The sequence below is a fragment of the Bos mutus genome, chromosome 6 (genome assembly GCF_027580195.1).
Source record: "Bos mutus isolate GX-2022 chromosome 6, NWIPB_WYAK_1.1, whole genome shotgun sequence".
NCBI classification, from domain to species: Eukaryota; Metazoa; Chordata; class Mammalia; order Artiodactyla; family Bovidae; genus Bos; species Bos mutus.
Genome location: NC_091622.1, coordinates 15,331,766 through 15,357,640, shown reverse-complemented (window position 1 = coordinate 15,357,640; position 25,875 = coordinate 15,331,766). Strand labels below are relative to the sequence as shown.

At 39.6% G+C, this 25,875-nt stretch overlaps 1 protein-coding gene across 3 annotated transcripts in view; it reads right to left on the bottom strand.

Annotated features, from left to right (window-relative positions):
• Window positions 1-1,172: 1,172 nt before the first annotated feature.
• The window catches only part of ELOVL6 (ELOVL fatty acid elongase 6), a 129,961-nt gene continuing 105,258 nt past the window's right edge, over window positions 1,173-25,875 (bottom strand). For all 3 annotated transcript variants that reach the window (XM_070372017.1, XM_005896223.3, XM_070372016.1), the window contains 2 exons: window positions 13,207-13,358; window positions 1,173-1,916 (listed from right to left, as the gene is read on the bottom strand). In XM_070372017.1, the coding sequence (XP_070228118.1) occupies window positions 1,489-1,916; window positions 13,207-13,358 (580 nt within the window). In that variant the 3' untranslated portion in view covers window positions 1,173-1,488. The remainder of the gene's footprint in view (window positions 1,917-13,206; window positions 13,359-25,875) is intronic.

Genomic DNA, 25,875 nt, shown 5'->3' with positions numbered 1-25,875 from the left:
CAGGAACGTTTACACATTTATTTGGCTTGTAAAGGACTGAAATATTACAGATATTATAGTATCTAGCTTTTTTTAAAAGAATATGGCTCTTAATAAGTTGATTTTCTGAATTCCAGAGCGTAAGTCCCTTTTCAAAAAATTTTTGAAGCTGACTCAAAAGTAGGAAGAATGTCTTCTGATTTGGCCAAAAATATGGTGAATTATTTTATATCATTTAAAATTTGAAGAATAAGTCTCGGAGGGGGCCGTTTGTGTGTCCACTGTTCAGCTCAACTTGCCATGAAGTGTGTTTGTCAAAGTATCTCCGCTTGACCAGCAGAGGGCACTTTAAACACCTCTGCATTAGGGAGCAAAGGCAGATGATACAGAAACACAGTGTTCACCCAAGATCAAGGACAGCCCTGTGGGTTGCTTTGTGAAACTCACAAAAATATAGACAATATGGGCTGTACCACAGGGTTTCATTTGGAAAGTTACATGTGGAGTCAACTATGGAGGGGTGTACTTATTGTGTCTTATATTGATCTTCAGCTCATTCCTCTTTCCCAGCTCAAGAACTTCGGTGTAGGGCTGCAACTTTTTATGGGTAAGAGAGTCTATTTTTCAAATAATTTGGTTGAGTTGTCTGTTTTCTATTCTATATTTATTCTTCTGTTTGAAAGCCCAAGGCAACTGAACAAAGGATGCTGTGTCCTACCCCATTTAGGGGTAGAAATAAAACTATCAGAAATACTGAGATCGGAGCTGCCCTTTCAAGAGTTGGGCGGCACTGTTTCCTTCCTCCCAGGGAGAACCCTGGGAAAATATTGTGCCCCGTTTTGTTATGGTGAACTCACTAGACCGAGGCTGTGCTATGAAGGGGGACGAGTCTTTCTCTTAGTTGAAATGTAGTTTATCATCTGTTTTCTCAGGAGGTGATTAAGACATCTTTTCTCACGGGGGCTACAACCCGTAACCTTTCTGAAAAAGTACTTTCTGAAAAAGTTTTGCAAAAGCATTACTCTAGGTATACACCCTGCATCGCTTCCACTTTTACCTTTTCTGTTGGCTCCAGTTTAGTGTCAAAAAAGATTATAAAGGATTGTATGTATGTGCTCACATGGTTTTTAAGTAAACTTCTTTGATCCTTAGAGAAATATAACAGTAAATTCATTTTTTCCATATACTGTTAATAGCTTGTTGGCCTTCTCTCTGCCTCTGGCCCACTTTGTTCTCATTTGTCCTAGAGTTGACAGATAAAGAGGGAATGGGGTCTTCCAGCAGCAGTCCTTTGAGATGGAGGTGTACTCAGTGAGTCCTCACCGGAAAAGGATCACTAACTTACTGGGTTAAGTCAACCTAATTATCCCTAAGCTGCCTTGGGTTGTGTGTTTGCTCATATGTCTTGTTTTGTTTTAGCTGCACCATATGTGATTCCTTGTGCCATTTTCTTTTGTCTGTTATTTTTCTTGATGACCCTGAGCTACGGCTTCCTCCTCAGTTCCGACACTAGTCAGCCTTCGTTGCTTTCCTCATCTTGCTGCCGATGTAGGCCTCAAAGAAGAAGTGGCAGAAGAGCACGAAGTAGCTGAGGTACATGAGTGAGGACCAGAAGATGTTCTGAAAGTGAGAGTAACACTGGTCATGCTGCATCCACTGGAAGACCAGGTAATTAATGACACAGCCTATCAGCATCTGAATGATCTGGGACAACGTGATGAACATGGCGAACTTCCGGGAGACTCGGAAACCTGCTGCTCGCAAGGCATAGTAAGAGTACATCACAGAGTGCACGCTATAGTTCATAGTCATAAACCAACCACCCCCAGCAACCATGTCCTTGTAGGAGTACCAGGAGTACAGAAGCACAGTGATGTGGTGGTACCAGTGCAGGAAGATCAGCTTCTGCTTCCTCAGAATAATGAATATTGTATCTCCTGGAAGACACAAACAGAAATGGACGTGAGCCCCCTGACTATACTCCGTATCAAGAAGGTGAATGAACTTGTACCTCAGAATGAGATGGATTTGGGTTAGACTTGTGGACGGATATTTACTAGCTCGGTGACCCTGGCAGGTTATTCATCCTACTTTCTAGTTTCCTCATCTGTAATATGGAGATAATAGGTTGGAATTATTTGAGGATTAAATAGGATACAAAACAGGCACATGGTAAGCACTCCATAAATGTTACTGTCAGAAAGGTGTTTTGCACACAATCGTATTTTTGATTTGGAAGGGACACTAGAAGTATATTGTCCATTTCCAATGAGGCTGTGCATTTTAGGAAATATCACCTGGAAGAGAGTCAAGTGATATTCATTAATCAAGAGAAACAAATTTGAATTCAAGTGCCCAGTAAAATGTTCTTAGGCCGCTCTGGAGTAATAAAACCACCTTTCTTTGGTACACGACAAAAGTACTCTTTAAAAACATATCTTTGTAGGTTCCCTATAAAATGTGAAGCCTTGACATATGGAAATTAGAAAAGTAAAATTTAAACAAAAGGCTATTCCTGGGTAAGAGACAAAATAGCGGAGTAGGACTTGAGCTTACCTCTTCTCACAAAAACATCAAAATCACAAGTAACTACTGACCAACTGTTGACAGAAAAGATACTCCATATCCAAAGACAAAGACATCACACCAGTCAGAAAGGCCGTTATCAAAAAGTCTACCAAAAATACCTTTTTAGGCTATTTACATATAAGTAATATTATATAATGTTTGTCTTTCTGTGTCTGACTTATTTCACTCACTATGACAATCTCGATCTATTCATGTTGCTGCAAATATCAATATTTTGTAATTTTTTAATGACTGAGTAATATTCCAGTGTGTATATGGAACTTATTTACAAAACAGAAGTAGAATCACAGATGTAGAAAACTAGGTTATGGTATGTATGGTTACTAGGGGCTAAAGAAGGGGAGGGATAAACTGGGAGACCGGGGTTGACTTATATACACTACAGTATAGAAAATAGATAACTCAGAACCTGCTGTAGAGCACAGGGAACTCTACTCAATACTCTATAATGGCCTATATACAACCGATTCACTTTGCTGTATACCTGAAACTAACACAGCACTGTAAATCAACTATACTCCAATACATTTTTTTTTTTAAGTCTAGAAACAATAAATCCTGGAGAGGGTGTGGAGAAAAGGGAAGCAACCTGCACTGTTGGTAGAAATGTAAATTGGTACAGCCACCGTGGAGAACAGTATGGAGGGTCCTTAAAAAATGAAAAATAGAACTATCCTATGATCCAGCAGTCCCACTCCTGGGCATCTATCCAGAGAAAACCATAACTTGAAAAGATACATGCACCCTAATGTTCACTGCAGCACTACTTACAAACGCTAAACACGGAAGGAATGTAAATGTCCATCACGAGAGGAATGGAAAAGATGTGGTGCATATATACAATGAATACTAGTCATAAAAAACGAGTGAAATAATGCCATTTGAAGCAACGGATGAGAGATTATCATACTAAGTGAAATAAGTCAGAGGAAGACAAATATCACACAATATCCCTTATATGCGGAATCTAAAAATGATACAAATGAACTTATTTGCAGAACAGACTTCAAAAAATAAACTTATGGTTTCCAAAGGGTGGGGGAGGGATAAATTAGGCATTTAGATAATCAACAAGGGCCTACTGTATAGCACAGGGAAATCTACTCAATCCTCTAATAATCTATATGGGAAAAGAATCTGAAAAAGAATGAGTATATATATATTTATAAGTGAGTCATTGCTGTGTACCTGAAACTAACAACATTGTAAATCAACTGTACTCTAACATAAATTTTGAAAAGTTAAAAGACAAAAACAGAAAAAGAACAAAAATTATCTTCTGTATTTACTGGAGGATAATAGGTATTATTTTGGTAGCAATGAATCAAGTGATAAAAAACTGAGAATGACACTTTCTTCTGCAATTAACTCTGAAAATGCTTTACAGGATTATCCAAAATCTCAGTCACATTAACCCCTTGAAGAAAAAGACTAATGTTTCTTTGGTCTAACTCTCTCATCTGAGCTATTTTGGCTACCAATGTTCATACAAGCATGATAAACAACATAAGTGTCCATCAACAGATGAATGGATAAAAATGTGATACGGCAACCCATGCCAGTATTCTTGTCTGGGAAATCCCATGGACAGAGGAGCCTGGTGGGCTACAGTCCATGGGGGTCACAAAGAGTTGGACAGGACTTAACTACTAAACAACAACTACTAAACACACACATGAAGGAATATTACTTAGCCATAAAAAAGAAATACTGCCATTTGCAACAACATGAATGGACTTAGAGAATATCATAAGTGAAGTCAAAGACAAACATTATAATGATATCACTTATACGTAGACTCTAAAATATATGCAAATGAATTCATTTACAAAACAGACTCACAAACATAGAAAACAAACTTATGGTCACCAAAGGGAAAAGTGGGAGCAGGGCATGGGAGAAATTAGGAGTTTCATTCCAATCCCAAAGAAAGGCAACGCCAAACAATGTTCAAATAAGCATACAATTGCACTCATTTCACATGTTGGCAGATTATGCGCTCAAAATCCTTCAAGCTAGGCTATAGCAGTTCATGACCCAAGAACTTCCAGATGTACAAGCTGCATTTAGAAAAGACAGAGGAACCAGAGATCAAATTAGATCTGGTAGACAGAATGCCTGAAGAACTATGGACAGAGCTTTGTAACATTGTACAGGAGGTGGTGACCAAAACCATCCTCAAAAAAAAGATATGCAAGAAGACAAAGTGGTAGTCTGAGGAGGCCTTACAAATAGCTGAGAAAAGAAGAGAAGCTAAAGGCAAATGAGAAAGCAAAAGATATAGCCAACTGAATGCAGAGTTCCAAAGAAAAGCAAGGAGAGATAAGAAAGCCTGAGTGATCAATGCAAAGAAATAAAGGAAAATATTAGAATGGGAGATTAGAGATACCAAGGGAACATTTCATACAAAGATGGGCACAATTAAGGAGAGAAACAGCAAGGACCTAACAGAAGAAGAAGAGATTAAGAAGAAGTGGCAAAAATACACAGAACTGTACAAAAATGACAATTAATGACCAGGATAATCATGATGGTGTGGTCACTCACCTGGAGCGTGAAGTCAAGTCGGCCTTAGGAAGCACTACTACAAACAAACCTAGTGGAGGTGATGGAATTCCAGCTGAGCTATTTCAAATTCTAAAAGATGATGCTGTAAAAGTGCTCTACTCAATATGCCAGCAAATCTGTAAAATTCAGCAGTGGCCACAGGACTGGAAAAGGTTAGTTTTCATTCCAATCCCAAAGAAGGGCAATGCCAAAGAATGTTCAAATTACCACACAATTGCACTCATTTCACATGCTAGCAAGGTAAAGCTCAAAACTCTTCAAGCTAGGCTTCAACAGTATGTGAACCAAGACCTTCCAGATGTACAAGCTAGATTTAGAAAAGGCAGAGGAACCAGAGATCAAATTGCCAACATCTGCTGGATCATAGCAAAATCAAGGGAATTCCAAAAAATCTCATCTACTTCTGCTTCGTTGACCATGCTAAAGCCTTTGACTGTCTTGATCACAACAAACTGTGGAAAATTCTTAGAGATGGGAATACCCAACTATTTTACCTACCTTCTGAGAAACCTATATGCAGGAAAAGAAGCAACAGTTAATGTTATACATGGAACAATGGACTGGTTCAAAATTGGGAAGAGTAACTTAAGGCTATATATTGTCACCCTGCTTATTTAACTTATATGCAGAGTACATCATGCTAGGGTAGATGAATCACAAGTGGAATCAAGATTGCCAGGAGATATCAATAATTTCAGATATGCAGATGATAGAAAGCAAAGAGGAACTACAGAGTCTCTAGATGAAGGTGAAAGACGATAGTGAAAAAGCTAGCTTAAAACTTAACATTCAAAAAACTAAGATCATGGCATCTGGTCCCATCACTTCGTGGCAAATAGATGGGGACAAAGTGGAAACAGTGTCAGATTTTATTTTCTTGGGCTCCAAAATCCTGCGGTTGATTACTGCAGCCATGAAATTAAAAGACATTTGCTTCTTAGAAGAAAGCTATGACCAACCTAGACAATGTATTGAAAAGCAGAGACATCACTTTGCCAGCAAAGGTCCATATAGTCAAAGCTATGGTTTTTCCAGTAGTCATGTATGGATATAAGAGCTGGACCATAAAGAAGGGTGAGCACTGAAGAACTGATGCTTTTGAAGTGCGATGCTGGAAAAAACTCTTGAGAGTCCCCTGGATAGCAAGGAGATCAAACCAGTCAATCCTAAAGGAAATCAGCCTTGAATATTCATTGGAAGGACTGATGTTGAAACTGAAGCTCTATTTTGGCCACCTGATCGGAAGCAGTTCATGGGGTCACAGAGAGTCGAACACAACTTGGTGACTGAACAATAACAGCAATGGGATTAACAGATACACATGCTATTATATATAAAACAGATAAACAAAGATTCACTATATAGCATGGAAAACTGTATTCAATGTCTTGTAATAAACTATAATGGAAAATATTTTAAAAACAAAAAATCTGAATCACTTTGCTGTACACCTGGAATTAACAAGATTGTAAATCAGCTATTCTTCAAGAAAACATATAGTCAGTTACTACCTAAGGAAAATGAAAAAAAAAAAGAAAAAGCAAACTCCAACATTATTATTTGTTTAGAACAGAAAGGAAGTTTCCAGCTGCTGCATTTCTGAACCTTTTATAAAATTTTCTTTGAAGTCTTCTCTATTGTGAGATGTTTGACATATTAAACCTATAAATGTCAGACAGACTAATAATGATCGATGGTGACAGTAACTCTCAGTTGTATGTTAAAGGGAGACAACTAGTGTTAGGAGACCTGGTGTCTACTTATTTGTGTTAATCTGGGCTATTTTTGTGTGCTTGTCGAAGACTATTTCTGTGTAATTACTACTCTGCGCCTCCCTTCCTTCTATGGACTATAATGTAGACACGGTAATTTCAACTTGCCTTTGTTCACAGCAGAAAGAAGGTAGAATTTCCAAGGAATTGTATGTTAAAAGCAAATTTATTTATTTGTAATTGAGACTTTGAGTCTCTAAGTATTAACTAAAATAAAGCCTGTACAATATTCAAACATAATTATTTGCCATAAAATAATGAGCATTTTATCCTTTTAAATTCCTTAGATTTAATTTGACCTCTGTCATCACCTTTATATTAAAACTTTATTGTCTAAAGAACAATCTGAGTGGGAAGAGTGGTAGGAGACAAAACACAGATCATGAGAATGAGCTAACATAGAAGCTACAAATCTGGAATAATATTGTGTTCTTCCTGTCTGAGTGGGGGTCTCTGGCTTGATATAAGAAGACATACTAGGTGCTTTTATCTAACATAGGGAGGTGGGGGCAAAGGTCATGCCATGAGATCTTCAAAATGAAATTAATTTAGATACACATAGCAGTTTTTCTCAGAACAGCTATGCAGGGTGATTAGATGGAGAAAGAAGATGAGTTTCCAGTAATGGCCCTGAATCTCTCAGGAGTAGCACTCCAATTCCATATCAAAGTTACTGCTTCCAGGAAGGCCACCAATGCAGAGAAGGGGAGTTTCCCTTGAGTGAGGTTCTAGAAAGGATGCCCTGAGACCTCTCACGGTTCTTCTGATATCACAGCTGAGACACACCAGTCATGCAGCTCTGGGAATTATGAATTATTTTTCCTCTGGGAAAAACCACACAATAACTCATTTAATTTGCTGTGAGCCAATCATGCTGATAGCATTCCACATCCAGGCCTCTCAACAGCTACAGAGTGACCGAGAAATGCAAACAAAAGATATTGAGACTGTGAATGCAGTGTCAGCCAACCAATCTTTCTTGGTCAAAGGTCCTGCGGGCATAATGGGAAGAATGTTGGCCAAGTATAAGCAGTGGATCTTCTGACCTGTGAATGTTTTGGGCATGTCACCTATTTTAGCTTCCTCAGGTTCATGTTCTTTACCACAGTCTAACCTTTGGTTTGGCTATTTTCAGTCAAGAGCCAGCCTGAAGCCAGATCTTCCTCTGGTTCATGTCCTTTACCATAGTCTAACCTTTGGTTTGGCTGTTTTCAGTCAAGAGCCAGCCTGAAGCCAGATCACGGTGATCCAGTATCCAAGTGTCCCTCCTGAACTATGCCTGCAGTGCATGTGTTGTCAAGTGCAGCCCTGTGTGCAGCTCTGGAGAAGCTCACGAGCATGTGGAAGCCCCAGCCGCCAAGAGATGGAGCGCCCACTGTGTGTGTGGTTTGTTACAGATGGCTGCGCCCCTGTTCACAGAGTTAGCGGGAGCTCCGCTGAGTCAGAGTTTCAAAAACAATGACGAGCTCAACCGAGCAAGGACCTAGACTCAGAGCAGATGTTTCCAAGTTTTAACAAAACAAAATCTCAGCAGGTTTTAATGTAATTCAAACAGTAGTCAGTCAAAGATTTTGGCACACAAAGCAGGTTGGTGGCTTTCTTTCCCTCACTTGTTCTAGTAGGCCATAGCTGTGGAATTCACTGAAATGAGCTCATTGTTCTCTGCTGAGACAGAAAGCCCTTCTTGCTATTAAAAATCCAGTGAAGGGGGAATGTTAGTGTTTAATGGGCACAGAGTTTTCAGTTGGGGAAGATAAAAGTTCTGGAGGTGGATGGTGTGATGGCTGCACAACAATGCCAATGCCCATTATGCAGCAGCCCTGTCACCTAGAAATGGCCAATTTTACATATGCTCTGCCACAATAAAAAAAAAAAAAATTACTTTAGTGAAAACTGTAGGCAGGCAGGTTTTGGGAGTGGGGAAATAGAGTTTTCAGTATTGAACATGGAAGAACTGTTCTTTTTCTCTCTCAAGACCTTTTCTTTCTGCTATACATTAGGAAGTTCAGAATAGAGAACTGGAAGCAGAACCGGGAACTTAAAAAATAAGAAAAATTCTAAATAATCCAAATGAATAAAGCTTTCTTAATTAAATAGTAGCGACAAGGTTTTCTAGAGTGTTTTACAGGGAAGGAATTTAACTTCCCAAACCAACAAAAAGCCATCCAAAGCACACATGTTCACTAAACTAGGCGAATTGGTTTAGGATCTATTTTGATGAAGCAGTTTACCTTAGCAAGATAGCTATCAAGTAAGATCCAGGATATCTGAAAGGGAATAAGTCATATTTGAAAATTGGAAAAGGGTACTCAAGACTGAAAATATCTGTATAATGGATCTGAAACCACATGAAGAATTGGTGTCACACGCTACCCTCATTAAAGAGCTGCATCAAGTTTAGGATTTATTTTTCAACTCTTTAGCCCACTGACAGCACTCTAATCCCTTGTTTGAACTGTGAAGGAATGGGTTGTTTGATATGCAGCCTATAAACTGCTGTGGTGAATGAGGCTTCTCCAGGCAAAGTGATTATCAAGCCAATGGCATAAGGAACTAGAATACAGCTCCTTTGGGCCTCAAGAGGGAACAGAATTGTGTCTAATTACAAGGTCTACATTGGGGCAGGAGGGAGTAGTATGTTTGAGCCTAGATTAATTAAGACAGGTGACTGACTGCCCTACCCTCCTCAGAACCAACAACACTCCAACAAGACAGAGGATTAGAGCACAAATACCTCTGAGTGATGCAGTTCTCATCCACAAATCCTAACCTTACAACTCAGGTGTCCACCTAGAGTAGAAGCTGGGAGGACAGACAGCACAGAGCGACTCACGCCTTTGAAGGAAAATGGCCACTGTGAATGGGTTGGTGTGGCTCTTCCATGTATTATTCCTTCAAAAGGTAGAAGGAACTATTTTTATTCTCAAGTCCCTCAGACACAACTGGATAAAACTCAGAACACAGACAAGCAGCCCTGGCAGGGAAATGCATTTCTAGCAGCCAAGACTGAAGTAGGTCCTTTGCAATTAGAGGCCTAAAGGCCAGAAGCATAGAGGTACCTTTTCTGATTAAGGCAAGCAAGAAAGTACTTTTTGAGGGTAGGGAGGGGGAAACTGTGAAGGTGTTCAGGGATGGCATGCAGAGGGAATCAAGGTTCATACATTTACTGTATTCATGTATCTATAGACAATTCTTTATCAAAAAGGTGGGGAGGCGGTTCATAAGGATACTTACACTGAATAAACTAAAAGTCAAAGGGATATATTTCTCAATTTGAATAACTCTTTAGTCTGACTCATAGCAGACTCTATGACTCTAAATAAAAAAATCACTATGAGAAATGTAGACAATCTTTTATCTATACCTGAAAATACAAAATTAAAATGTCCTCACAGAATTTTGACATTGCTAAAAAACACATCTGTAGGCTTTTAGGCATTGTCTGTAGCTCCAAGTCTGAAAAACACTTCTCTAGTGTAAAACTTTGCAGCTAGTGGTCCTAATCTAAATATTAAAAAATAGCTGCCCGGGGACCTGGTTCATAAAAAATTCATATGATAAATTTCTGTTTTTGATAAAGTAGCAATTCCATTTCAGCACTTTAAATGTCTGGCCCATGGTAGGTGCTTATTATAAGTTTATTAAAGGACCCACACACCTATTGTCAAGTTAATCTTTGACAAAGGAGGCAAGGGTATATAAGAAAAAGACAGTCTCTTCAGCAGGGGATGTTAGGAAAGTTGGACAGCTTCATGTAAATAAATCAATGCAGTTAGGACACACCCTCTTACCATACACAAAAATAAACTCAAGATGGCTTAAAGACATAAATATAAGACATGACACCATAAAACTCTTAGAAGAGAACATAGGCAAAACATTCTCTAATGTAAATCTTACCAATATTTTCTAAGGCCATTCTCCCAAGGCAATAGATATTAAAGGAGCTAATTAAATTAAACTTGCAAGCTTTTGCACAGCAAAGGAATACATACACAAGAAAAAAAAAAAAAAAAAGACAACCCATGGACTGGGAGAAAATATTTGTAAATAACATGACCAACAAGAGCTTACTTTCCAAAATATACAAACAGTTCATACAGTTCAACAAGAATAAAAACAAACATCCCAGTTGAAAAATGGGCAGAAGACCTAATAGGCATTTCTTCAAAGAAGACATACAGATGATCCGTAGGCACATGAAAAGATGCTCAACCATCAGTAATTATTAGAGAAATGCAAATCAAAGCCACAATGATGTCTTCCCTCACACCAGCCAGAATGTCCATTATTAAAACGTTTACAAATAACAAATGTTGTAGAGGATGTGGAGAAAAGAGAATCCTCCTACACTGTTGGTGGGAATGTAAGTTATTACACCCACTATAGAACAGTATGGAAGTTCCTTAAAAAACTGAAAACAGAGCTACCACATGATCCAGCAATCCCACTCGTGGGCATATATTCAGACAAAACTATAATTCAAAAAGATACATGCAACCCCTATGTTCATAACAGCACTATTCTCAATAGCCAAGACATGGAAGCAACCTGGAGTATCTGTCAACAAATGAATAAAGAAGATGCAGCACATACATACAGTGGAATGCGGCTCCGCCATAAAAAATAAAATACTGCCATATGCAGCAGTGTGGATGGGATGATCATACTAAGTGAAATAAGTCAGAAGAAGAAAGGCAAATACCATATGATATCACTTATATGTGGAATCTACCATATGACACAAATGAATTTTACCAAACAGAAATGGATTCACAGACATAGAGAAGTGACCTGAGGGTGCCAAGGGGGCAAGCAGGGGAGGCATGAAGTGTGAGTTTGGGATTAGCAGATGCAAACTATTGTATATAGAATGGATAACAACAAAGTCCTACTGGAACACAGGGAACTATTAATATATTCAATACCCTATGATAAGCCATAATGAAAAAGAATGTATATGAATAACAGAATCACCTTACTGTACAACAGAAATTAGGGAAACATGTAAATCAACTATACTTCAATAAAAAAAATTTAAAAATTTATTAAAGGAATAAACTGAGTCCATACTAATGCATTTCACTCTAAGACTTTTGATAGGCTGTGTGTGTGAGTGCTGAAGTTTTTCCTGCTGTTCCTCCCTTGTCTTTGACCTGGGAAGAAGTGGTCAAACCAACAGTTCAAACCAACTGCCAGCAGATTAGACCTCTGATGAAGAGTGGCTAGAGGCAGAGGATGCATACATCAGAGGCATGTCATATCCTCTGTGAACAGATACAAACTAGGCGGACCTTTCAGAAAGACTCGATAGCTAATACTGTAGGTAACTTAAAATGAAATTATAACTTCCAACCCCCTTTTCAGGAGAAACAGGAGATGGAACATAATTGATAGATTAAAATTTTGAACTAAATAAGCCAATTCTTAATTACAGATAAAACATTAAGAAACCCAGAGGATAGACAGGTGTCCCCTAAGGATGTGGACCAATCTGTGAGAGGCTGGCCAGCATGGCTCATAGATGAACTCAGATCTTTTCATCACCGGTGGCTCCCTTTTTCTGGCAACAAAGATATTTTCCTGGGGAACTGTGCCTGTGTTAAAAAAAAAAACAAAAAACCCTTGCTACTTGATTTTCTACTGTGTCTGTTAACTTGTGACACACTTATATTCAAGACTATTAAAGAGTTAAAGCAAAAACTATTAGGAATCTACCTATCTAGTACCAGCATTTTGGATTAATTTCTAGAAGATGAATTACATTTCTCTAAGGCCTATTTCTTCAATTGATTAAAATTAAACAACATCAGAAGCTAACCCTTAATATTTTGTGAATGAGAACATGAGGCTACCCAAACAAAAGGCTGAATGTCCTAGTCTGTATCCAAACTCCAGAGCTGAACATACGCTTCCCTGTGAGACTGGGAAATAGCTGTGAGGCTAACTGTCCCCAATATTCTAATATTAGCTCAGCTGTTAAAGGCCTCAGAGAAGGGGCTAGATAGATGTTCTTAGCCCCTGGAACTGTGCTTTCAGTGAGGCTTGGATCCATGCACGTTCTATATAAACTTTTTGGCTCTTGATACACACAAGGTACAATTATTTAAAAGGAGGGAAGAGAACAAACATAATGGAAGTTAGTTAAGAATGCAAATTCACTTATTGTAATTTTCCTGCAACCAGTAAAATAGGACCTTCAAGTTATTTCTTTGTTGATTTTTCAATAAATATTACGGGTGTGTAACTACAAAGGGGTGAGGGTGGGGGAGGAAATGGAAAGAGAGAAGACACTCACCTAGTTCGGGTGCTTTGCTTAGCACAAATGCATAAGCCCAGAATTTGCTGACAGGTCCATTGTAAAAACCCTGGTCACAAACTGAATGCTTCAGGCCTTTGGTCATCACAGTGTACACCATATAAGCACCAGTTCGAAGAGCACCGAATATACTTCATAATGAAAAAAGAAAAGAAACAATATTCAGGAAAATAATTTCATGTCTAACATTAACCATTAGTAGAAGATTGCCGTTGGCAGAAATAGGCAGAACTGCACCACAATCATTTGCATTTACCCAGAAGCATTTAAAAATGTTTTGTTAACAAGAGCAAGAAAACTACTCAGAGTTTTATTCTGAAGGCTATGCCACTTCAGTCTTCACCCATGTTCCAAAAAGAGGTCATGGAAAAGGGGACTAGATCCAGGGCAGGATCTCAAGAACTCCAATTATCTTAGTGTTTCAACTTGACAACTATCCCTTGGGGATGAGAGGGAATTGGCCGAAAACTTTTGGAATTATCTCAGTTCTGTCCCTTGTCCAATCATTCTCCAAATCCCCTGCCTCTGTTCCCTTGAATCTCTCTAATCCATTTTTTTCTCACAGAAGCCAAAGGAAGAAGGCTGAGCTCTACTGCCAACCCTGCAGCCCACCCAGCTTCACTCCCTTAGCCCAGAACTAGGCCCTGACACTGCGTCGACCCCGTTCTTCAGTGTCCTGTAATGTATCTGCCTCTGCATAGTCAGAGGTGCTCCAAGGGCTGAAAAAGTGAGATCGTGGCTTGAGAAGTAAACTTACATGTGGACTTGTTATCACGGAACCGCTAAAGAAACAGGAGAGCTCTGGAGTGTGTTGAGCTCAGTGATGTGAGTGAAGTATGAAAGGACTTGTCAACTGGAACACACAGCCTCCACCATGATGTGAACCCCATAGACATGTGTTCCAGAGTTCACAAGCCATGTACATGAGTGAAGGGAGAGCTGACTGATCACGGGAGAGATGTGTTTGCTCATCTTTTTTTCTGGCAGCATTCCCTTTTTAGGTTCCAAAGTCAGTGAGCATAGAAAACAAACGTATGGTTACCAAAGGGGAAAGGGGGTTGGGGGAAGAATAAATTAGGAGTTTGGGATTAGCTGACACACACACTACTATATAAAAAATAGATAAACAACAAGGTCCTACTGTGTAGCACAGGGAACTATATTCAGTATCTTATAATAAACCATAATGGAAAATATGAAAAAGAGCTACACACACATATACATATATATGCATGTATAACTGAATCACTTTAGCATTTAAAATGTCTTTGTGTCGCTTGACTAAGTCATTCCACTCGGCTACCCTATCCACAAACATGCATCCGCTAGCGAGAACTAAAGGCCAGGTTTGCATAGAATAGAGGTGATGAAGTTCAATTCTTGGCAACTGCCGATTAATTAAGTGATGACTCTATGAGCAGCTTCTCTAATAACATACGACCTACCTTAAACAGAGTTACTCTTCCCAACTCATAAAAGCATTCTGCATAGGATTATTGGTATGATTTTACAGTTGCAGATCCCTGTTTAATCCTTCAGTGTCTTCCTGCTGAACACAGAATGTAACCCCCAACTCCTTAACAGAAACTGCCAGACTCTGGAGGGCCCCTCCTTCTTCACCCCTGCATCCTGCCACGCTCTTCCTGCTCCTGTGAGCCAATCACTCCAACAAGTTCTGATCCTTCCACTTTTCTGCCTTAGGACCTGTGCATATGCTATTTCCTCTTCTTGGGGAGCTTTTTTTCTGTGTTTACTTGAAGGCTGTTCTTCTCACTCTCTTATCTCAAAGAAATGTCCCCTCCTGGTGGAATGACCTAAAAGCCTTTAGAGTCAATAAACTTGTCCCAGTTTGAGAATGGGGAGTTGGATTTCATTGGTACTGTCAAATAATGGAGAACTTTCTGTCTTAACCTGAATTAATTTTTACTGTTTTGTCTTTATTCCACCAGACGATGGCTAAATTTCATATGAAAAGTAGCCACCATCACCAAATTATTAGCAAACTGGGGACTGATTGCTGCTGTGGAAGGTAGTACGCAAAAATGGATATGGCACTTCCACTGAGCCTACAGAGAGACATTCTGGTTGTCTATTCGGGGGCCAAGTCCCTTCCTCCTTCTCCATGTGAAAAGAATTCTGATTTTGTCCAGGTTTTCCCAAATCACGATTGCCTCCAGGAAGGTGATCTTATCGTCAATTTAGGAGTAAACCCTAATTACCTAAGCAAGTTTTAGTAATCCCATTTCCCTTTCTCACAATGACTTGTTAGGATGGACAATGGCCCAATTCTAATCAATATGATGTGAGGAGAGAGCTGCTGGGGGCCTTCTGGGGAGTTTTCCTTGCTCATTACCACATACTACTTGGAAAAGCAGCAGACATCTGGCCACCAGGAGGAAGCTCCCTCGAGGATAATGTTCAGTGAGAGAGTATCGCAAAGTATTCCTCCAAGTTGTGACTGACCTGCTGAATGCACCAATCTTTCAGTGACTTTACCACAAGACTTTTTGGTTTGGGGCTAGAGCTTCCTTACTGTATAAGCTATTTGGAGTCCTGCTTTTTATTATTTAGACCCCAGAGCATCCTACTTTCAGGAAACCTCTGAACACTGGTTAACCTTTTGTGGCTATCAAATATGTCTTGGTCACAGATGCTGCTGGTGAACCACTGACTGTATCAGTTGGCTGGTTTTCATAGACAGATACGTCAGTGGGAGATACATCAGTGATTTCTCTACCAGTTGAAAGCAAAGAAACACACACTTGATGCACTTCCAAGATGTATCAGTCCCTGCTCCTGAGGCCCCAGATCAGTGACTTTTCTGAATAATCAACATTGTGGAGACCATGTCTTTCCCTGCTGAGCCCCGCCCAGCACACCCAGGAAGCAGAGCCCTTCCTCCACCACATTTTGCTGCTTGACTATGTGCCTCAGACATGATCATAGTAGATCCAATGAAAGGAGTTTTGGAATAATGACTTTTTTTATCTTCCTGAGTTTCAAAAGTCACTGTAGTTTAACCATACCCAATATTCTAAGTACTGGCACAGCTATTCATTCTTTCATTTGTTAAAGACTCATTGGCAATGTTCCAGGTGCTAGGGTGACAAGAATCGGTACACGAACACTGGCTGCTGCTAGTAGTCCTGGAAGAGGAGGTGGCATTTGAGTTAGGGTTAAATAGATATCCAGACTCTTAGGAGGGCACGAAGGGGAGGTCATTTCAGAGCACTGCAGAATTCAAAGTTTAGGTCTCACAGTGATCCACAATATTACTGGCAACAAGTCCATAGCTCATCTTATTGTCCCATGTCTGGACATGCGCCTCACCCCCTAAGCTCTGAACAATAAGGCTGACTCAAAACAGAGGACAGTGCACTTTTCAGGGAAAACCTCAGTGCCAGCCGTCGGGCGCATGTGTCTGAGGGCAAAGGCGCTTTGTTGTGATGTAACAATGCCACTGCCGGGGAGCCATCAGGGAGCTGCTTGGCCAATGGGGTTATTGTTATTTGTGGGAAACCAGTACCTCTGCCCCTAGCATATCTCAGCCACCGTGAGCTTTGGAACCAGGCAGCTTTCTATTATAAGTGGGCACAGGGTTCTTAGGCTGGGAGACTTCACCAAAATGTACTTTAAGGGAGGAGGCTTTTTCCCCTCCATAATTGATATGATGCAAGAGACAAATATACAGCTTATGTCTGGCTATTCCCAGTCCTTACTCATACTCATGGCAGACAGTACTCTTAGCAATTTTGACACACTTTCCGGGCCACATGCCTGGATCACTGCGAGCCAATACCCATAGATTAGAGCTGCAAATTCCAATCACAGAGCTCTCATTAGTTTCATGACTAGACAAATTACTTAACCTCTCTCCGTCTTTATTCATTGAATTAATACCTAATTTGTAAATTCTACAAATTTTATAGGACAATATAAGTAAGGTATTTAGTTAGCACACAGCCTCTCATATGTAGGTGCTGAATAAATTATTATACTATTATTTTTTTACTATAATAAAAAATTTTATTTTACTGCTGCTTTACTTCATCTGTCCTTCAGTGTTGAAAATCACTTTTAACTTTCTCCAGTTAAGACTAAATATCCTTAATTGAAATTATCCTAATTGAAAGTCAAGGAAATTGATAAATGTAGAATTTGATGGGCACTGATGATTATTCATGGTATTATGTGTTTTATTCTTAAGTGTTATGGGCATTTTCTAACAGGAAGATGAGATTGTTGAGCTCCTGGTTCATGTGAAATTTATCTTTCGATCAGATGATAAAGATTGTAAATCTAGGGCTTCAAAGAGGCTAAGAGTATGGGCCATTGTATTTAGTGGGGGCATGTGACCACATACATCATCACATCCTTTTCCCAGCTGTAAAGTCACACCAGCATCCTTTTTTTTTTTTTAAAGAAATACATTATTTTTCTTGCCTGAGTCTAGTTTTGATTATAACAGTTAATGGAAGAGGGGAGAGCTCAGTGGGGGTAGATGTTCCTGTCCTGCGTCAGCTGCTGGGTCCTATTAGACACAGTGCCGGAAGATCGGGAAGTAACCACAGCCCTGATTAACTAAGGTGCTTCTTCTCAATCAGATGTTCTAGATTTCTGGCCCAAAAGAAGCCTATTTCATCATCATTACCATTTGCCACAGCATGTACTCAAGGAGGTGCCAAGAATGCCCACTGGACTCCTACTGTGACACTCCGGGGATGAAGATGGGAACCTTCTATTTTGTACTGTACACACATTTCTGCATTGCCTGATTACTGGAAAGCAAGTTGGTTTTAGACGGACAATTTAAAAAATACATTTTAAAATAGGCACCTACTTACAACTGATATGCTGAATAATCATGATGACACTAGCTTGCAACTTCTTAGAGAATGAGACAAAATACTAATCCCTGATCTGCCTGTGGATGACACATGGCACTGGTGAAGAAAGACTGACTCATTTATTGAACCAACATCTATGTCATCAGCATCCACCAAGTATCAGATATTATAATCCACTGGGGCAGGGAGAGACTCTCTACAGCTCATTATAAATGGTAATAAACACACACACACACACACATATATATATATATATATATAATATAAACAACTTTCAAATTCTGACAGAAACAACTCATGGAATAAACACTGGGGTCTCTTATAAAAAAGCTTGAGCAATATGGCTAATCTTTTAAAACTATGCTGTGATCATGAGGTCTGACTATGTATTTACCTGAGAAAAAGTTGAATAACTGTATTCTAATCTTCCAATTTTAGTGCCTTCTGGAAGTCAAAAATGGAATATCTCAGTAATGACTATAAGAATTCCAGAATTCTACCCTGAGAATAAAGAGCCATGAGTATAAATCATCAATAATACTTTCAATTATTTCTGCATGAACACTAAGAGTTGATAAAACCAGTTTTGCATTGCTTCCTTCTTGGCCCTCAACTTAAATGTATTTAGGGATCAAAACAAGGTTTCTCAAAGATTTTTTATTCTACAGTGCCAACCACACTGGTCTCCCTTCCTCTGCCCCCTACCCGCTGCTAACTCAATAACCAAAGGTGCAATCCCTTCCAGTATTGAGCAACAAAAATGTTTCATTACACTTGTATCTTGTCATCAGAAAAAAAAAAATATTTACGAGATCTTATCAATTGTCAAAAAATGGGGATGGCTGATCTAACAGTAGCAACTCTGTAAACATGCGCAAGGCCACTGATTTCCCCAATAACAAACTTTAACTCCATTACACTGTCTTAAAGCGAAGTGAAGTCGCTTAGTCATGTCCAACTCTTTGAGACCCCTGGACTGCAGCCCAGCAGGCTCCTCTGTCCAAGGGATTTTCCAGGCAATAGTACTAGAGTGGATTGCCATTTCCTTCTCCAGGGGATCTTCCTGACCCAGGGATCGAACCCGGGTCTCCCACATTGTAGGCAGATGCTTTACCGTCTGAGCCAGACTCTGACAACTGTCCTAGACTCTGACAGTTTCCAGAATAGGAAGAATATTCAATGATCCCCAAATATGTTAAAGCAAATCAATGAGAACCAAAATATTACAGTGTGTGTGACAGAGAATGAAGGCATCTCCACATGGGTATCTTGTCTTTTTCGACAACCCACCTTTCCACACTTGAGGACACATATCTGTAATAGAGAATGTCTCCTTTTGTTTGGTCTAGACTGTTCCTTGCTACAAACATATTTTCCAATAATAATATAACAAGTCAAAGTCTGAAGCTTTTTTTTTTTTTTGTCCAATAAATGGGCAGTAAAATGGGGATGTATTGGATTGACCAAAAAGTTCCTTTATATTTTTCTGTATGATACTATGGAAAAAAACAGAATGAACTTTTCGCCAACCCCACACAATGTAGTTTTTAAAAATTTATTTTCTCTACTCCTCCTTCACTAACAATTCAGAGTGCACAATTTCACTTTTTACTGAGTGGTCATTTATAGCTGTGACTGATTGCTCTTGACTTGGACATTTAGTTGTATATCTCCATTAGAAAGTTTGAAGTTTCTTGTGGATCAAGAAAGTTGATGTTAAAACTGCATAAAGTAATGAATATAATATATATTTCTTCTTAAAAAAGAAAGGCAAAAGACAGCAAAGTAGTTGACTGAGGAGGCCTTAAAAATAGCTGAGAAAAGAAGGCAAAGGAGAAAGGGAAAGATATACCCAACTCAATGCAGAGTTCCAGAGAATAGCAAGGAGAGAAAAGAAAGACTTCTGAAGCAAACAATGCAAAGAAATAGGGTAAAACAACAGAATGGGAAAGACTTGTGATCTCTTCAAGAAAATGAGAGATACCAAGGGAAAGTTTCATGCAAAGATTGGCACAATAAAGGACAAAAATGTCAAGTACCTAACAGAAGTAGAAGATATTAAGAAGACATGGCAAGAATACACAGAACTGTACAAAAAAGCACTTAATGACCCAGATAACCACGATGGTGTGGTCACTCACCAAGGGCCAGACATCCTGGAGTGCAAAGTCAAGTAAGCCTTAGGAAGTATCACTATGAACAAAGCTAGTGGAAGTGATGGAATTCCAGCTGAGCTATTTCAAATCCTAAAAGATGATATTGTTACAGTGCTTCACTCAATATGCCAGTAAATTTGGCAAACATAGCAATGGCCACAGGACCGGAAAAGGTCAGTTTTCATTCCAATCCCAAAGAGAGGCAATGCCAAAGAATGCCCAAACTACTGTACAATTGCACTCATTTCACATGCCAGCAAGATTATGCTCAAAATCCTTCAAGCAGGGCTTCAGCAGTACGTGAACCAAGACTCCAGATGTACAAGCTAGATTTAGAAAAGGCAGAGGAACCAGAGATCAAATCGACAACATATGCTGGATGATAGAAAGAGCAAGGGAATTAAAAAAAAAAACAAAACCATCTACTTCTGCTTCATTGACTATGCTAAAGCCTTTGACTGTGTGGATCACAACAAATTGTGGAATAGTCTTAAAGAGATGGGAATACCTACCTCCTGAGAAACCTGTATGCAGGACAAGAAGCAGTAGTTAGAACTAGACATGGAATAACAGACTGGTTCAAAATTGGGAAAGGAATAAGTCCAAGCTGTATATTTGTCACTCTGCTTATTTAAGTTATATACAGAGTGCATCATGTGAAATGCTGAGCTGGATGACTCAGCAGCTGGAATCAAGATTGCTGGGGAAAATATCAACAACCTCAGATATGCAGATGATACCATTTTAATGTCATAAAGTAAAGAGGAACTAAGGAGCCTCTTGATGAAGGTGAAAGAGGAGACTGAAAGGCTGGCTTAAAACTCAACATTCAAAAACAAGATCATGGAGTCCAGTCCCATCACTTCATGGCAAAAAAGATGGGGAAAATGTGGAAACAGTGTCAGATTTCATTTTCTTGGGCTCCAAAATCAACACCAATGGTGACTGTAGCCATGAAATTAAGACACTTGCTCCTTGGAAGAATAGCTATGACAAACCTAGACAGTGTATTAAAAAGCAGAGACATCGCTTTGCAGACAAAGGTCCGTATAGTCCAAGCTATGATTTTTCCAGGAATCATGTATGGACTATAAAGAAGGCTGAACACCAAAGAATTGATGCTTTTGGACAGTAGTGCTGGAGAAGGCTTCCAAGAGTCTCTTGGACAGCAAGGAACTAATCCAGTCAATCCTAAAGCAAATCAACCTTTTAATCTCTTTTGGAATATTCCCAAACTAACTAGAACAGTAATAACTCCAGTGCAAGACAAATAGCACGGACCCATTAATTCCATTGCACAGTCTTAACCAGAGTTTGCAACTGAATATTCTATTGGAAGGACTGATGCTGAAGCTCTAATAGTTTGGCCACCTGACTCGAAGAGCTGACTCATTAGAAAAGACCCTGATGCTGGGAAAGACTGAGGGCAAGAGGAGAAGGGGACGACAGAGGATGAGATGGTTGGATACTATCACTGACTCAATGGACATGAGTTTGAGCAAACTCCAGGAGATAGTGAAGGACAGGGAAGCCTGGGATGCTGCAGTCCATGGAGTCGCAAAGCGTCAAACACAACATAGCAACTGAACAACATATATATATTCATCAAAATTGAAAATATACACATCTTTTGAAACCTAGCCATTTGGGACAACATGGGTGGACCTTGAAGAGGTTATTAGGTAAGTGAAAAAATCAGACTGACAAATTCCATATAGTTTCACTCATATGTAGAATGAGAAATATGAGAAAACTAATAAACTGCTGCTGCTGCTGCTGCTAAGTCACTTCAGTCGTGTCCGACTCTGTGCGACCCCAGAGAAGGCAGCCCACCATGCTCCCCCGTCCCTGGGATTCTCCAGGCAATAACACTGGAGTGGGTTGCCATTTCCTTCTCCAATGCATGAAAGTGAAAAGTGAAAGGGAAGTTGCTCAGTCGTGTCTGACTCTTAGCGACCCCGTGGACTGCAGCCCACCAGGCTCCTCCATCCATGGGATTTTCCAGGCAAGAGTACTGGAGTGGGGTGCCATTGCCTTCTCCGATGTAGAATATGAGACAACTAATAAACTAACAACAAAATAAATGAATAAACCAAACCAAACAAAAAAACATGTAAATGCAGAAGAGAGAGGGTACTGATTACCAGAGAGCAAAATGGGTAAGGGGGATCTACGCTATGGTAACAGATACTAGAAGTTTGCTGGTGAGCCAGCTGGAAGGTAGACAGAAGTAACAATGTTATGCTTTGATTGGGCTGGCCAAAAGGTTCATTTGGGGTTTTCTGTAACATCCTGTGGAATAATCTGAATGAATTTTTGGCCAACCCAGTACCAGGGGGCTTCCCTGCTGGCTCAGATGGTAAAGAATATGTCTGCTATGCAGGAGACTCAGGTTCAGTCCCTGTATTAGGAAGATCCCCTGGAGAAGGGAATGGCAACCCACTCTAGCATTCTTGCCTGGGGAATCCCATGGACAGAGGAGCCTGGTGGGCCACAGTCTATGGGGTGGCAAAGAGTCAGACACGACTGAGCGATCAACAACTTTCGATACCCATAACACTTGTAAAATATTATGAGCCAATGTTACTGCAATTTAAAAAATTGATTTAAAAAAAAGATGGCTAAGACATAATATAAACATCTCAATATACCTGATTAAATTAATTACAATGAAAACAATATAGCAATAAAATATACCAGGTACATTTGCCTTAGGTGTTGACATAGAAGAGCTCCAGGATATGTGGTGATTAAGTGAAAAATATAAGGAACAGAACATTCTATAGGATGATCCAGGTTGTATACATTTAAAAAAGATTATACATACATAGACTGTGAGTTGTAAAAAAATATATGAAGGTAAGCCACATGAAACCAGCTTCAGTTCTGGCTGACAAGTACTTAACTAGATGGTGGCATAGTATTTCACATTTAAACAAATTTACTGAGTCCCTACATGATGAAATTTTATTTTCATAACAACTTCATGTGGTCCCACTATGGTGTGGTATGTAACCTTCATGGTTACACAGACAGAGAGAGAAATAGGCATGGAGACGGCAGGGGACTGGCCTGAGATTACAGTTACTAAGTAGCAGAATCTTCTGACTATAGCTCCAGTCCTTTGCCCTTTACCCAGACCTGACCCTTCACTTGCCAGTAGGCTTTCATTTAGTATAGTGATTCTCAAGTTGACTGGACGTTACAATCACCAAGATGCACGCTAAAACAGTTCTAATACCCAGGACCCATCTCATACCAATTCACTTGGCATCTTGGATGTGGAGGCACCGAGTACTGGCTATGCATTAAGGATGTCCTGGAGACTTCACCCTGCACACTGCCTTCCACTCCCTACTCCACAAGCCTTTGGATGAAGCCGTCCAGGTAACTGATGAAGACAGATGCCTGTCTCTGCGTCACTGCTGTCCTAGGTGAGAGCTCTTCTCCCTGAATTTCACCACTGATGGGATGCCATCTGACTCATGCTTGGGTGAGTGGAGACTTGCTCCTGACTAAGGTTTATTGACTGTCACCAACATATGGAAAGAACAATGTGCCGATTCCTGGACTTTTAAGATGGGAACAATGAGATAAAGTCTTACGATTAGTGACCCTAATTAAGTATGGCAGAAAATTAAAAAAAAGAGACTTGAATGAACTAAAAAGAACCTGAAAGTAAATGTGGGCATAGTAGAAATTAATGTTGAAGCAAAAAACTCACCAGAACTACAAAAGTGGTTACATATCTTGTTTCTACAGAAAGCTTTGTTCCTTTGAGAAAACTCTTAATCTCTTGTGGAATATTCCCAAATTACTAGGCAATGGTAACTCCAGTGCCAAGAAAAATAGCATTGACCCATTGATTCCATTGCACAGTCTTAACTAGGGTTTGCAACTGCAAGAAGAAATCAAACTTTTTTTTTCCACCTGAGAGATGATTAATGAAAATTTCATTGGGAGAGTACTTGAATATATATAGCATTATTTGTATAAATGGTCTCTCCTCTGACCCAAAAACTGAAACAAAAAATAAAGAAAGTGAGGAGGGAAGAGAAAAGTAACTATGATGCTCAGCTTTCCACATCCTCAAAACTGGGGACTAGGAATGTCTTTTAGGATTTGAGCCCTAAAATTATGTGAGGTCATGTTTTACTCATAAGAAAGGGAGGAGACATAAGCCATAAGTTTCTGCTCTCTATGTGCCCAATTCCTTTTGTCAGGCTGTTCTAAAAATCCATTAGATAAATGGATGCATGAAATGAAAAAGAATTGCAACATGTCACAAAATGGCTGTGAGGAGGCCTTACAAATAACTGAGAAAAGAGGAGAAGCTAAAGGCAAAGGAGAAAAGGAAAGATACACCCATTTGAATGCAGAGTTCCAAAGAATAGCAAGGAGAGATAAGAAGGACTTCGTAAGCAAACAATGCAAAGAAATAGAGGAAAACAACAGAATGGGAAAGACTAGAGATCTCTTCAAGAAAATTAGAGATACCAAGGGAAAGTTTCATGCAAAGATGGACTCAATAAAGGACAGAAACAGCAAGGACCTAACAGAAGAAGTGATTAAGAAGAGGTGGCAAGAATACACAAAAGAACTGTACAAAAAAGGTCTTAAAGACCTGGATAACCATGATGGTTGGGTCCCTCACAGGGAGTGTGAAGTCAAGCAGGGCTTAGGAAGCATTACTACAAACAAAGCTAGTGGAGGTGATGGAATTCCAGTCGAGCTATTTCAAATCCTTAAAAATGATGCTGTGAAAGTGCTGCTCTCAATATACCAGCAAATCTGGAAAACTCAGCAGTGGCCACAGGACTGGAAAAGGTCAGTTTTCATTCTAATCCCAAAGAAAGGCAATGTCAAAGAATGCTCAAACTACCAGACAATTGCACTCATTTCAATGCTAGCAAGGTAATGCTCAAAATCCTTCAAGCTAGGATTCAACAGTATGTGAACAGAGAATTTCCAGACGTTCAAGCTAGATTTAGAAAAGGCAGAGGAACCAGCCTTTGCCAACATCCACTGGATCATCGAAAAAGCAAGAGAATTCCAGAAAAGCATCTACTTTTGCTTTATTGACTATGCCAAAGCCTTTGACTGTGTGGATCACAACACACTGCGGAAAATTCTTCAAGAGATGAGAATACCAGACCACCTGACCTGCCTCCTGAGAAACCTGTATGCAGGTCAAGAAGGAACAGTTAGAACTGGACACGGAACAACAGACTGGTTCCAAATTGCCCAGTCACAGCCAATATCAACACCAAAGTTAAGAGACTGCCTGATAAATGACTCAGCACTTGCAGCCATAAATTGAATCCATTTATCACTAAAGGTGAAGAATCAGTGATGAGTGGTTGAAGGAAACAAAGAGAGATAAACATCAGTACAAATGTCTTGGGATAGGAGTGCTACAGAGCATGAGAGGAGGAGGATGAAATCAGAACGTTTCTCTATAATATACTATATATAAATATATGTTATAGGATGTATCAAGTTTTTATTCTTGTTGTTCAGTTGCTAAGTCATGTCCCATTCTTTGGGACCCCACAAACTGCAGCATGCCAGGCTTCCCTGTCCTTCTCTATCCCCCAAAATTTGCTCAAACTCATATCCATTGAGTCAGTGATGCCACCCAACCA